This window comes from Podarcis melisellensis (genome assembly GCF_964234715.1).
Source record: "Podarcis melisellensis genome assembly, chromosome: 13".
In the NCBI taxonomy this organism is placed as follows: Eukaryota; Metazoa; Chordata; class Lepidosauria; order Squamata; family Lacertidae; genus Podarcis; species Podarcis melisellensis.
The window spans coordinates 26,962,707-26,977,121 of NC_138545.1; the positions used below are offsets into that span (position 1 = coordinate 26,962,707).

At 40.4% G+C, this 14,415-nt stretch overlaps 2 protein-coding genes across 2 annotated transcripts; both read right to left on the reverse strand.

Moving 5' to 3' along the window:
- Positions 1 to 6,123: 6,123 nt before the first annotated feature.
- On the reverse strand, positions 6,124 to 7,049 carry LOC309354853 (olfactory receptor 10A7-like; the record flags this gene model as incomplete). Its single annotated transcript, XM_081885117.1, has 1 exon — positions 6,124 to 7,049. The coding sequence occupies exon 1, from the start codon at positions 6,985 to 6,987 to the stop codon at positions 6,124 to 6,126; it is 864 nt and encodes a 287-aa protein (XP_081741243.1). The 5' UTR covers positions 6,988 to 7,049.
- Positions 7,050 to 9,901: 2,852 nt separating this feature from the next.
- Positions 9,902 to 13,067, reverse strand: LOC309354854 (olfactory receptor 10A7-like; the record flags this gene model as incomplete). The annotated part of the gene is given in 4 exon segments (XM_081885118.1): positions 9,902 to 9,981; positions 11,554 to 12,457; positions 12,460 to 12,483; positions 13,053 to 13,067. Coding segments are annotated over 4 exon segments (1,023 nt in total).
- Positions 13,068 to 14,415: the final 1,348 nt, after the last annotated feature.

Here is a 14,415-nt window from a genome sequence, read left to right on the forward strand (position 1 = left end):
CACTGTCTCTCGGAAGCAGGCAATTAATCATTCTTGCTCTCCGGCACCCACTCAGCTCCCGTTGGCCTCCGACGGCCCCTCAGCCTCAGAACGCTAACTTCAAAGCATTCCTGAAGCTCACACCGACTGCTTTACGAGCGTTGGCTGACCTTCCATAACCTGTTCGGATAGATATCGATCTGGCCCTTGATCGATAGAGCCGCGACTTCAGACAGCTTTACGATCCCAATCAATCACTTACAGCGGTCTGGCACGCTTCCTCCCAAGCTGCGCAATAACTCCTGCTGTCTCTTCAGGTCACGGCTTTTAGCAGAGTAGAACACAGCGTGTAAAGCAGTCTTACTCCTTGTAAGCACACATAGACAGATTCGTCTATTTACAGCTCTTTATTAAAACATTACAGCATCAAAGTCCGTCACTGCTGGCAGCCATTGCTGCAAAACACAGAGGGAACATCCTTCTCCCCTCAGAGTCACAGGGGGAACTGAAAGTACAGGGAAAAAGCTCCTCCTTAGCTTCTGTCTCCTCCCAGCTTCTAACAGCTGACGTCGGAATGTGACGCACACTCAGAACAACTTAACCAGTTAAGTTCTGAACACTCACAAGGGCAACTCAAGCCCAGCAACTATGAGACTCAGGGCTAGCCAGTAGGGCTCAATTTGAAGCAGTGGGGCACCGCGCAACTTGCTGGAATTAACAAATAAGAAAGTTTTCAGAATTTAAATTCTAGATTAAAATTGATTACTTCATTGAGAAGGGGATTGTAAGAAAAACACTGGGGCCTACTTTGAATAGTAGCGTGCCTGGTATCTGGTGGGCAATCTCATCCTTTATTTCCACACTGTGGGTGCAGAACAAATCACCTGTCAGGAGAGTTATGACATTCAGGTGAGGGTCAGATGCTTTGTCAATCCCAGCAGGAATATAAGAGGATGACTGCCCTAGTCAGGCCTTCGCCTGTGGTTTTTTTAAGAATAACATTACAACTTCATTTTCCTAAAAAATCATGCTTATTCCACAAAACGTTTACAACGTTCAATTCTTGCAAAAGTTTTTTAATGTTAATTTTATGCATTTTTTAAAAATCACCATGGTATTTACCAATAATATCTTATGATGCTTAGAGGAGAAATTCTGAATTTTTTAATGTTCAAGTTATGATTCCTTTCTTAAATTACTCCCATTGTGTAAAGAATAGTTTTAGGACACATTATTAAAGCTAAGCATTCCTAAGCATTCCTAGAATTCCTGCATACATAGTGGTCCCATGAGTGCTACACGTGGGGAAGATTACTTCCACTGTCCCTATTTTGTGGGCACATTTCAATCACATAACAGCAATTTAAAATTGTACAATTGAAGCAAAGTTGGTGTTCCTTTATCTTCCTTCCTTCCTTCCTTTATTTATTTGACTTGTTAATTTCTTGTTACCCAAAGGTCTCCAAGTACACATACAAGCATTTTAAAAACACACACTGTATCAAATTTGAGGTGGATTTTTAAGTAGAACAAAATAATGGCTTACACATTCAGTTTACCGCTGTTCAAAATGATGCACATTCATTTGACAACTATTTTCATTTATTCTGATCGTTAAAAGACTGGATCTGTCATGAAGCTGGTGAACTTCCTAAAACCTTTCCACATGGCTTCCTTCACTTCCTTATTTCTCAGGCTGTATATGAGGGGATTGACCATGGGGGTCAGGACTGTATAGAAAAGAGAGAAGATTTTCTTCACATATCTGAGATCCCTGGACCGTGGGAGCATATAGACAAGCATCAGCGTTCCATAAAAGAGAGCCACCACAGTGAGGTGGGATGAGCAAGTGGAGAAGGCCTTTTGCCTCCCAGTAGCAGAAGGGATTCGTAGGATTGTGACAATGATGAAAATGTAAGATGTTAATGTGAGTAGAAATGGAGGCAGTGTGAAGGCGCAGGCAAAGATGAATGCGGTCATTTCTACAACATATGTGTCGCTGCATGAAATTTCTTTGATGACTGGGGACAAATCACAGAGGTAATGATCAATTTCATTAGGGCCACAGAAGGACAATGAAGACACTGAAAGGGTTGTACTTGTGCTCACCAAAACTCCACTTGCCCAAGACACGGCTGCCAGCTGTAGACATAATCTACCATTCATGAGACTGGCATAGTGCAATGGTTTACATACAGCTAGGTACCTATCGTAAGACATTACAGACAGGAAGTAGCATTCAGCACCTCCGAGGCAAGCAAATACATAAAACTGCACGAAGCAGGCTTTTATGGATATACTTTTTTCCCCAGTCAAGAGACTTGATAATATTCTAGGCAGGATTGCTGAGCTGTAGCAACATTCCAAGAAAGAGAGGTTCCCTAGAAAGAAATACATGGGGGTGTGAAGATGTCGATCAGTCACAACCAACAAAACAATGAGGAGGTTCCCAGCCATGGTCATCAAGTAGATCACTAGGAAGAGTAAGAAAAGAAGAAATTCCAATTTATTAAGGTCTCCAAATCCTAAGAGTATGAACTCAGCAATAGTTGTTTGATTTTGCTTCTCTCTCTTTGCCAATGGCATCATCTGGAGAAAATCGAACACAAAATATTTAACATTATTTCATTATACCAGACTCATTCTCATATCCTTAAACTCTGAAGCTATTATCTCTCCAAAGGTTGAACATCAAGACCTTTTCTTTACTCAGTACTAACATGTTAATGACAAGTCACTGTGAACTTTCAGTATTTCACAAACTAAAGTTTTGATTGATTGATTGATTGATTGATTGATTGATTGTCTTCTGCTATCTGCTGCCTGTAACATGCCCCGTGAAACCTCACTACAGATGCAAGAAAATCCAACTTTGCTGACATTAGCAGGGATCTTACAGTGGGACGTATGAATATAGAAGAGAACCAGGCTCTTTGTTTTCATTACATCAGTCTTTATCATCAAATAGATTATCTCTTCAAGAGCACAGGGAACTGCTGCCTGGGGATGCTTGACAAATGGAACTTTTTGTGAATTCTGATTAAAAAAAAACTAAGCAGATCCACACAGCCCAGACTAATTTATTTGCTGGGGTTTAGTAATCCACTTGGTTTCATACTTCCTGAATGTTCAACTCATTTGAAAAGTTTGTCAACATCTATTTTAAATATGTATTTACAGAGAAAACACATTTGAAAATACATATTAAATGCAATTTTCATGTGGCTATTAATATAGGAGAGCACATGTAAAACTGACAGAGACCAAATGTAGACTTATTTATCCAGCTATATCCCTGCTGCTGCTAGAGACACAGAAAGCAATGGATGTTGCATGTGCAATTCTGCCAACAAATTTCCCTTTGTAGGCTTCCAGTCCAAGAAGCCCGGAATACACCATCAACTCAGTGTTGTGAATGGTCCGTTCAGTTTGGGGAAATTATTAGGAATCAAAGTGACTATGAAACAAAATGCTGCAGTGCTGTTTTCATATATAGTTGGATGGTTGGTTGGAATGCTGCACTCCTCCAAGTTATTTCATTTCCATCTCGCTCCCCCATGGTGTCCTATTTCTGGAATACTAACCATCCTTGGGGTTTTTGTTTTTTGGTCTGTTTAAGGTCTTCTCATTCAGGGTCTCCACTCGCTTCCTACAGTGTTGTTTTGTATTTCTGCGAATCTTCAGACTTTTACAAGCCTGCTGATCCCTCCCTCTGCATAAGTGAAACCAGGTTGACTAAATAAGGACCTGAACTCAGAAATCACTATATTGTGGTGTGTAACACCACAACAGCTACAACAGCTAGAATAATAATGTATAAATCTATGATACAGTCATTGTAAGGAAAACGGCAAAGTTCTGGTTTAGTTATCTAATTGGGATTAGTGTGGAGGTATAGAAAAACTGTGAATGGTACAGAGAAATAAATAGACAGAATATTTCCCCACTTTATCTCTAATTTGTTTAAGGATATTTTTTAATTCCATGTTTTTAAGTGAACCAAGCTGATTGGCACTTTTTGGACTAATGAACAGTTTAGAACTCAGTTATTTGTCAGTTTTCACAATTCTCTGAATTTTGTGATACACATCTTGGCTCAAGATGCATACAATCTAAAATCAAAATATGTACAAAATATGTCTTTGAGGATACAGTGTGTTCAGAAATGCATTTTTTATGGGAAATACTTTAAAATGTGAAATTTTATGCAGTTGACAACTGCACGTTGATATGGAAACAGGATGGAATGGATGCATGACTGAACACATGCAAAACTAATGCGGAGAGAAAATAGTTTGATTCTTCCATCTATATGTATATAACATTGAAATTCAGAGTCATCTAATTAAATTGATTAACAGTACATTTGTGGCAGACAAAAAAAAAAGCTCAATTGCAGTAAACAAATTATTAATTCATGGAATATATGCTGATGGCCACTTACTTAGGTGGCTTTAAAAAGACATCAAGCAAATTCTTATAGAACAAGGAAGGGGAACCTCTTTCAGCCTGGTCACATTTTGTCCACGTGTCACATACAAATGGCAAAAGTAGGGAGGACAGCAGATGTGTCTTTTTTCTTTGTACAACTGGTTTTACTCTAAGCTATGTACAGCCTAGCGAGAGATGGTATGGCTTGAAGCAAGGCTAAGGGCTAGGTGGAAATTTCTGGAAGGCTGCATTTAGCCTCCAGGCTTGAGGTTCCCCTACTGAGATAGTTAGTCAGGGAAAGTGTAAGAGAAGTACCCACATATGAAACTTTTTTTTTTTTACCTTAATGTTGAATTTATATCATGACAGAAGGATTTATTCTGTAACTCAAGGCTGCATTGTATTCTTCTGTTCTCTATAGAAACACTCATGACTTGGTTGATCTTGCTCGAAATTAATCTTCAGTGTAACTTACTTCCAGGACTGCAGTCATTATCTCTCATATCACCCCAGTATATGAGCCCAATAATACTGAATATAAATTGATTCTGATATAGCCCTTAACATTCCTTCCCCCTTCTGTCTTCCCACACTATTCTGCAGAGTTTTGCTTTGGTAGCTGTGATGTCTATGTAGTGTCACAATATGTTGAATGTCTCCATTGGGTAGTTATTTATGGACCACACAGAAAAAGAATATCCCTTGACTATTCTGTTAATAGGTATATCAGTCTACAGAGGATAATATTTTCAGAAGGAAATTTTGCATTATCTGACGCAGAGATACATGTGTAATATATGTGATACTCCAAAACACTGTAGAAACAAATGGGGACCCAACAGCTGTAAGCAAAAGAAAAGAAAAACCATAAAGAGCTGTTTAGGAAAAAATGGAATCTTTTATTCCCCCCAGCTTCCATTATATAATTATTCTCTGTGATCTATTCTGTGATCTTCTTCGGTAGTTGTCAGTGGTTTGAGACAGGGCCCTTTGGATGCTTGCTTAATTTAAATGAATCTAACTATGAAGAAAGGCTTCAGTTCATTGGTCTGCCCACCTACACTGAGTTAAGAGAACAACTATTGTGGAATTTAGAGTGAAACTGAAGATTCTGTCCTCATGGATCTGGTGTTACTTTTGGCATCAAAGCTAGGCTAGTGTCATATTTATCGGTTTTGTTTGATACATGAGCTAGAATCATTTTTTAAAGGGGGAAGCATGGACCTACTTTTGTAACCTCTGTCTCCAAGTGGATGCTGTGGCCCACCTCTTAGGTGGCGTGAAATGTGGGAACATATATAACTAATTGTATGCAGCCACACAGGTTACCAAATGATTCTAAGAACAGTTCAAGATGCCCATTTTTGAACTACAAAATCACCTTTGGCCTGCAGTGAAGAGACTATCTCACCCTGGAGCACACTGTCTATATTAAACTATGAAGATAATGAAGTAATGAAGAGAAATATTAACCCTTGGGCCACTTCCCCATAAATAAATCCATCAATAAAAGAGCAAATAAGGTTTTCATTTTAGTCATAAATTTTATTTGCAGTTGGGGGAAGACAAGCAGGAAATAAATGTGTCTGTATGTTGCAGAAATAAATTGCAGGGATATCAAATATGAAAAAGTGGAAACATCTATCCAAAGGATACAATTTATTCACACCATAATTGATTCTCCAGTTCCATTACAACTTAAAACATGGTGTTCTAAAACGTTGAATAGGCTATGAACTTCCTAATAACTCTTTGCAATGCCTCCTTCACCTCTTTGTTTCTCAAGCTGTATATCAAGGGATTGACCATGGGAGTTAGGACTGTATAGAAGAGAGAAAATATTTTCTTTGTGTATCTGAGCTTCCTTGATCCTGGGAGCATATAAACTAGCATCAGTGTTCCATAAAAGAGGGCCACCACCGTGAGGTGAGATGAGCAGGTGGAGAAGGCCTTTTGTCTTCCAGTGGTAGATGGGATTTTGAGGATTGTAGCAATGATGTAAGCATAGGAGGCCATTGTGAGAACAAAGGGTGGCAGGGTGAAAATGCAAACAAATACGAAGGCAGACAATTCTACTAAGTATGTGTCAGTGCAAGAAATCTGTTTTATGTCTGGTATGACATCACAGAAGTAATGATCAATGATGTTGGGGCCACAGAAGGATAACTGTGTTACCCTAACAGTTATGCCTGTGCCAACCACGAGTCCACTTACCCAAGATCCAGCTGCCAACTGCAGGCACAGCCTACTATTCATGAGAGTGGCATAATGTAATGGTCTGCACACTGCTAAGTACCTGTCATAAGACATCACAGACAAGAGGTAGCATTCAGAACCTCCCAAGCAAGAAAATATAAAAAATTGTGTGAAGCAGGCTTTTATAGATATAGTTCTTTCACCGGTCAGAAGTACAGTCAACATCTTGGGCAGAATTGTTGAGCTGTAGCAGGATTCAAGAAAGGAGAGGTTCCCTAGGAAGAAGTACATGGGAGTGTGGAGATGTTGGGCAGCCATAACCAAAAAAACAATGAGGAGATTCCCAGCCATGGTGGCCAAGTAGATCATTAAGAAGAGCATGAAGAGAACAACCTGCAGATTGAGGAGATCTCCAAATCCCAAGAGTATGAATTCAGAAACAGTTGTTTGATTTTGTCCCTCTCTGCTTGCCACAGGCTGCATCTGGAGAAAACAGAATGCACCACTTACAATTGCAAGTTGGTGTGTTGTCTTGCAAATCAACATTTTAAACCAGAGGAAACTCTCCACAACACTGTTCACTCATCCTTTTAGTGGAAGTGGTTTTGCACCTCCTCGTCTCACTTTGGGCAAAGGGAGATGGGAACACATGGAGCTAGCCTCCTGACGCTCTGGAAACTTGACCAATAGGGAAGGCCAGGATGAATGCCTTTAAAATGCCTGTCACCACATAGCTTATTTCAGGCCACCACAGCATCCCTCCCAGCTAGCCTTTCATATGCAGCCACCTTTCTTAGGGTTGAGTAGAAAATGTTTGGCTGTTCTCCAACTGGCTTTGAGTTAATCTCTACTTTTCTGCATAATGAGTATGACAAATTTGTGTTTTGACTTATTGATTGTGTTAATTTCTTGTTTGCAACATGGAGATAGTGTGAGGGCTGCATACACTGCATATATTTAAAGTACACGCAGACCCATGGAAACATCTGGAGAGACTTAATGGACTAGATACTTTAATATACATCATGAATTTGTTCTTATTATTTCTGACTTTAAGTCGCTGTTGTACCATTTCCTAAGAAATGACAGGCCAACTGCTATAGTTGCTTACTGCATTTTAAATTATGTTTATTGCATGTGGTGAAAAAATATCATATTTTTGAAGCACAAACACTCAAAGGAATCCTCGGAACACAGCTACAATTCCCAGCACCCTTGACAAGCAGTTTCCAGTTTTTGTGTTTTGAGGGGGTGATGGGCTCTAAATGAATGCAGTCTTAGACTTTAACCGAGGAGCCAAGATAAAGTCTATAGGTAACAAAAGTGGTTGAAAACAATGATAATTAATTATGCATTCTATTGGTTTTTAATGGGAAGTAGAAAGAAAATTAAGGCCACAATCCACACCCACCCACTTACCTGAGGCTAAGGCCCATATACTTTAGAGTTAACATGGTTAGAATTGCAGCTTTATTGCATGCAGGTGGCATCTAGCCACAAAAACTTACACAAAATCAACAAACACTTTAGAAAAAAGCAAAGTGATGAGGCGCCTATCAGAACACTGGGAATTACACATCAGTGTCTTTCTAAACAATGCACATTGCATAGTAATTTATTAATCTATTTACATATACTGTGTTCATGTAATCTCCCCCTTTTTTGTTACAGATAACTAAGGCAAAAAGCATTCATAGCAAGAAGAAAATCCACTTAATATCAACTTTTCAGTTGATTCCTCTGACTTACTTAGTTATAAGATTTTACAGGTATATGGCATGATGACCGTCCTAGACAACAGCTATTGCATTCTGGGATTGCACAAAATTTTGGAATAACTTACTCTATGCCCTGTCTCTAGCCCTCTATTAGAAACCTTCTTACCCTGCTGCTTCTTTCAAATAGTCCTGCCTTGTTGCTTGCAAATTCATCAGTCCATAATGAGATGATCTCTATAGAATTATTATTTATAATTTACCCAGCAAGGTAGAAAAAGTCCCTTGGCAGTTCTGATAACAAGTGATATTAATGCATGGATAAAGCAAAGGAACAAAAGGAATCAAGAGTTTCAGAGAAGAGTAAACCCATGTTCCCTCGACAACAGAAACCTCCATGATTCTCGTTAGTGGCACCCAGGGGTGGAGGAAGGGGGGTGCAGTGGAGGTGGGCCGCCCTGGGTGTCACCACTGAGAGGGGTGACAAAATGCCGGGTGGCACTCACTGCGAGGCCTGCATTGCACCCGAGCCATGTGTCTCTCCTGGGAGTGACTCGGTGGCTTGGGTGCCAGCAAGCTCTGTGCTGCCCCATACAGTCCACCCAGTGCCTCCCTCCCTAGCTGTAGGGTGGCTGAGTGGCAGGCAGACTCCTCGGGGGCCCCATGGAGCATCTTGCCCCAGCTCGCCCACCCTGTGGGTGGCTGGCTCCGCCCCTGGGCACACACGCTGCCCCAGGCACCCGATCTGCTTGCTCCACTGCTGGTGGTACCCTTCCCCTTCCCCTTCAGATGTCAAGGAAATAACTACATAACTTGTAGAAGTCATACAAGGGCAGCCCTGTATTGGGAAGTTTTTAATGTTTGATGTTTTACACTATGTTTTATATATACTGTAAGCCACCCAGAGTGGCTGGGGAAACCCAGCCAGATGGGTGGAGTATAAATAATGATGATGATTATGATGATGTCACAAAGACAAGTTTGAAAGGGATGGTTATAATTCAGTTCTTGTATGTATTTCAATTAATTCTGCCCACTTATTAATTATACTCATATATCTTTAATCTTTCCAATGAAATCCACTTAAATACCTATGGTTAATGCTGACAATTTGATATACTGTATATTGGATTAAAAGTACATTTCATTTTCCTTCTGAGCGTGGACAAAAATATCTTATAGCACAGTGGACAATACTATTAAAATACTTGTTCTGCAGCTTTAAAATACCCTGTCAAAAGAAAGGAACTTGGTGACAACTTTCTGCCACACATGTTAAAATTGACATGTGGGGTGGGGGCTTTTGCACCCACTGCATTCAATGTAGCTTCTGAACAAAAGCCCAACAAGTATAATGTGTTTGTGCATTGGTCCATTTGCACAGCTAGGCACTTGTCACACTTATGGAGCCTAAATCTGATGAATGTAGGTTGTTCCAGAAATTATGCTGAATGCATGTAGGTGATGGAATAAATGATAATGGGTGATTAACCATTACATGTAGTCATCATAACATTTGGAAAGGGTTTGGGCCGTTAGAGGATAGCAAAATAACCATCGTTTCACAAGACTAATTGTTTTTAGTCTGGAGCTTGGAGCTGAGTGTTGTTGCTGTTGAATCTCACGATAAAGAAAGGCTTCAGTTCATTGGTGTGCCCACCTATATAGAGTCAAGAGAGAAGCTAATGTGGAATTAAAAGTGAGAAACTAATTAAAGTTGATACTGCTTCTTAGATTTGCTAGAAAATACAGAATACATACAGAAAACACCAGGACTTAGACAAACACCTTTTATTATAGAACACACACACACACACACCTTTCCTCTTCAAAATCTCAAAGTTGGAAACATGACTATCTCAGGTATATTAATTGTCATGTGTCTACTTGAGCCTGTGTGATCATGCCAGCAGCCCATCTAGCCCATCTAATGAGATGCCTGTGGGAAACCCACAAGCAGACCCAAGTACAAGAGCTCTCGCCCCTCCTGCAGTTTCCAGCAACTGGTGTTCAGAACCATAATGTCTCCTGCCATGGATATACAGCATAGACATTGAAAGCCTTGTCCTCCATGGATTTGTCCAGTCCTCTTCTATAGCCATCCAAGCTGATAACCATCGCTGCCTCCTGCAGGGGTGAGTTCCATAGTTTAACTAGGGGTTAACTAAAGAAGCACTATGTTTTATCTATCCTAAGTCTTCCAACATTCAGTTTTATTGGATGGCAATAAGTTCTAGAGTTATGAGTGGGGGATAGCAAACAAATTATCTATCCACTTTCTCCATGTTATGCATAATTTTATAAATGTCTATCACGTTACCAATGACAAACCTAGGCAATGACAAACCTAGACAGCATCTTAAAAAGTAGAGACATCACCTTGCCAACAAAGGTCCGTATAGTAAAAGCTATGGTTTTCCCAGTAGTGATGTATGGAAGTGAAAGCTGGACTATAAAAAAGGCTGATCGCAAGAAGATCAAACCGATCCATTCTTAAGGAAATCAGCCCTGAGTGCTCACTGGAAGGACAGATCATGAAGCTGAGGCTCCAATACTTTGGCCACCTCATGAGAAGAGAAGACTCCCTGGAAAAGACCCTGATTTGGGAAAGATGGAGGGCACAAGGAGAAGGGGATGACAGAGGACGAGATGGTTGGATAGTGTTCTCGAAGCTACCAGCATGAGTTTGACCAAACTGCGGGAGGCAGTGGAAGACTGAAGTGCCTGGCGTGCTCTGGTCCATGGGGTCACAAAGAGTCGGATACAACTAAACGACTAAAAAACAACAACAACAACATGTCACCTCTTACCTTTTATCAAAACTAAACACTCCCAAATGCTTCAACCATTCTTAAGAGGAGTTGATCCAGCCCCTTGATCATTTCGGTTGCCCATTTTTCTGAACCTTTTCCCACTCTACAATACATTTGTAAGGTGAGGCCACCAGAACTATGCATCATATTCCAAATGCAGTCACACTTTTGATTTGTGTAAAGGCATTATGATTCTAGCAGTTTTATTTTAAATCCTTTCTCCGAAGAATCCCTAGCCATTATATATCCATTTCCTAAGCAAAAATCCATTCGATAAAGGAATACGTTATGTGTAAAACAATTGGGAAAGAGCAATAAATAATTATCATAATTGTCTCATAATTTAATTTAGTGAGCATATGCGTGAAGTGTGCGTGCGTGTGTGTGTGTCAGTGTCACGCTGTAATGTAGAATAGAACCTTCCTGAAGCCCATTTTCAGGGACCTCTTCACTTCCATGTTTCTCAGGCTGTATATGAGGGGTGAAGACTGTGTAGAAGAGAGACAAGACTTTCTTCATATGTATTAAATCCTTTGACCGAGGGAGCATATAGACAAGCATCAGACTTCCATAATACAAGGCAACCACTGTGAGGTGAGAGGAACAGGTGGAGAAGGCCTTTGTCCTTCCAGTGGTGGATGGGATTCTGAGGATTGTGGCTATGATGGAGATATAGGAGGTTAGGGTGAGGAGGAAGGGAGGTAGGGTGAAAATACAGGTAAATATGAAACCTGATAGTTCAAATAAATGAGTGTCACTACAAGAAATATGTCGTATGCTAGAGCTAACATCACAAAAATAATCATCAATTTCCTTGGGACCACAAAAGGATAACCATGAGAGTGATAAGGTTAAGCTTGTGCTAACCAAAACTCCACTTGCCCAAGACACAACGGATAACTGGAGGCTCACTCTGCCATTCATTAGAGTAGCATAGTGGAGTGGCTTACAAATTGCCAAGTACCTGTCATAAGACATCATAGCAAGAAGGTAGCATTCAGCACCACCCAGGCAAGAAAAGACGAAAAACTGCAAGAAGCAGGCTTGGACAGATATACTTCCCCCACCAGTCAGCATGCATGACAACATTTTAGGCAGGATGGTTGAGCTGCTGCAAGATTCCAAGAAGGAGAGGTTCCCTAGGAAGAAGTACATGGGGGTGTGAAGATGTCGATCAGTCACAACCAGCACAACAATGAGGAGGTTCCCAGTCATGGTCACCAAATAACACAGTAAGAAGAGCAGGAAGAGAAGAATTTGTAGTTTAAGTTGATCTCCAAATCCCAAGAGTATGAATTCAGAAATAGTTGTTTGATTTTCCCATACTTTCTTTGCCATGTGTGCTGCATCTGGAGAAAATAGCACAGAGAGTAAAGTTAATGGCTTCACTGTTTTAAAGTAAACTTAAAAGAGTCTCACGTTTAAGTAACTTGCCTATATACTGAATAGGTTTTTTATTTGACCATTTCCTAGTCAGACATTATTATTATTATTATTATTATTATTATTATTATTATTATTATTATTATTATTATTATTATTATTTCTACTACTATTATTACTATTATGTCTTATTCACACATCTCATTCACACTTCACACAACTAATGTTGCTTAGAAGGGAAAAAATACATAAAACACACTGCACTCCCATTGGTAAAGAAAAAAAGGTTCCTTACTAACAATAACTGCATATTCACAAGGGTGGTTTTGGATTCACAAGGATGGCTTCATATTTTGCTTAGATCTATCTGTAATGGGATCTATTTTGCTTTATCTTATCAAAGTAAAGTTTTCCACTGTTTTTAAAAAGAGCTATTTTATTTCAATCTGCAAAAAGGCTTTGAAATACATGTTCCTGCTTCATCTCCCCCCCCCCCTCCAGCATTTAGAGTTTCTTCTAACAGAAATTTTCTTACCTCTCTCTGACCCATCGAAAGAGTTCTGTTTTTGTTTTACAGATGCCAAGGACTACATTAATCCACAATAAGGTGACTATCCCTATAGAATTGTTTATACTGTATTCTGCATCATGAAGTTGAAAGTGTCCCCAGACACTTATGATAATGAGCCTTTTACATGTGGGTAGAATAAATGCACTTAAAGAAGCAAGTTTTTCCAAGGGGAGTAGAGCCCTTTTGCCTCAACCACTTCCTTTGGGATAGGAGCACATAGGGGAGACAATTATTATTGTTGTTGTTGAAAAAGATGGTTCCACTTAATTTTAAGTTCCATATCTGATTTCTCTTTATCATGCATATAACTTGCTCTCACAGGAGGCAGGGATAAGACCACCAGCTTGGATGGCTGAAAAGAGGATTAGACAAATTCAAGGAGGAAAAGGCTATTGAGGCTACCAGCCATGATGGCTTTGCCTCACCACCACAGCTGGAGACAGCAATGCTGAATATCAGTTGCTGGAACCTGCAGGAGCTGAGAATGTTCTTGCGACTGGGTCCTCATTGCAGGTTTCAGTAGCAAACAGAGCTGTACACAGCCCCCAGTCTAACACTGGACCACATAATGTGTTGACCCTGCAAGGGCCAAACCAGGGACCACCAGCCCAACCCCAGATATGTCCCTCGAAACAACTGTTGTGTGGCTAATGCTTAGTGAGGGTGAGTCCTAATTACACATACAGTTGAGAGATGCAACATATCCTTCATCTATCCCAGCTGAGAGCAGGGCCTGGCTGCAGGGAAGGCTTTTGCAAAGCAGCACCCACAGCATGAAACACGCCCTGCTCTTGCTCAGAAGAGGAAGTAGTGTTTCCCGTCCCTCCTTCAGTCTTTTCAAGTGTTGCTTTCCAATTGCCTTCCCCTGATTTACCTTGAGAATCAAAACCCTGAAGTCCACAGAGTTGAATCCTCCACTCAACAGCTCTGGAGCAGACTGCTGCAGCCTTCCTCCCAGACACCCTGACAGCCCAGGACAGTCTTGATCTGATTCAGCCCTAGTCCAGATTCACCTCCCCCCCCCCAAAAAAAAAAATATTGCCCAATTTGGTCAGGATGCAGACTTCAGCCAAATGTAGTGCACAGCTGTAGTAATTAGGGTTCTTTTTAGGCCTAAAGTGGTACTCTCCTATTGTTATAGAATAGTAAACACAGGAAGAAGGGAGAGGGTGACATCATGGAAAACTCAGAAAGTGTTCTATTGCTAGTGAATTTCCACAGAGCCTCTCCATGCTCTTGGATGTTTGTTTTTTGCAGGTATATTGGCAACATGGCATTGATTCAATATTAGTGTGGTATTTGTGGATTTACAATGGGCTGTACACAT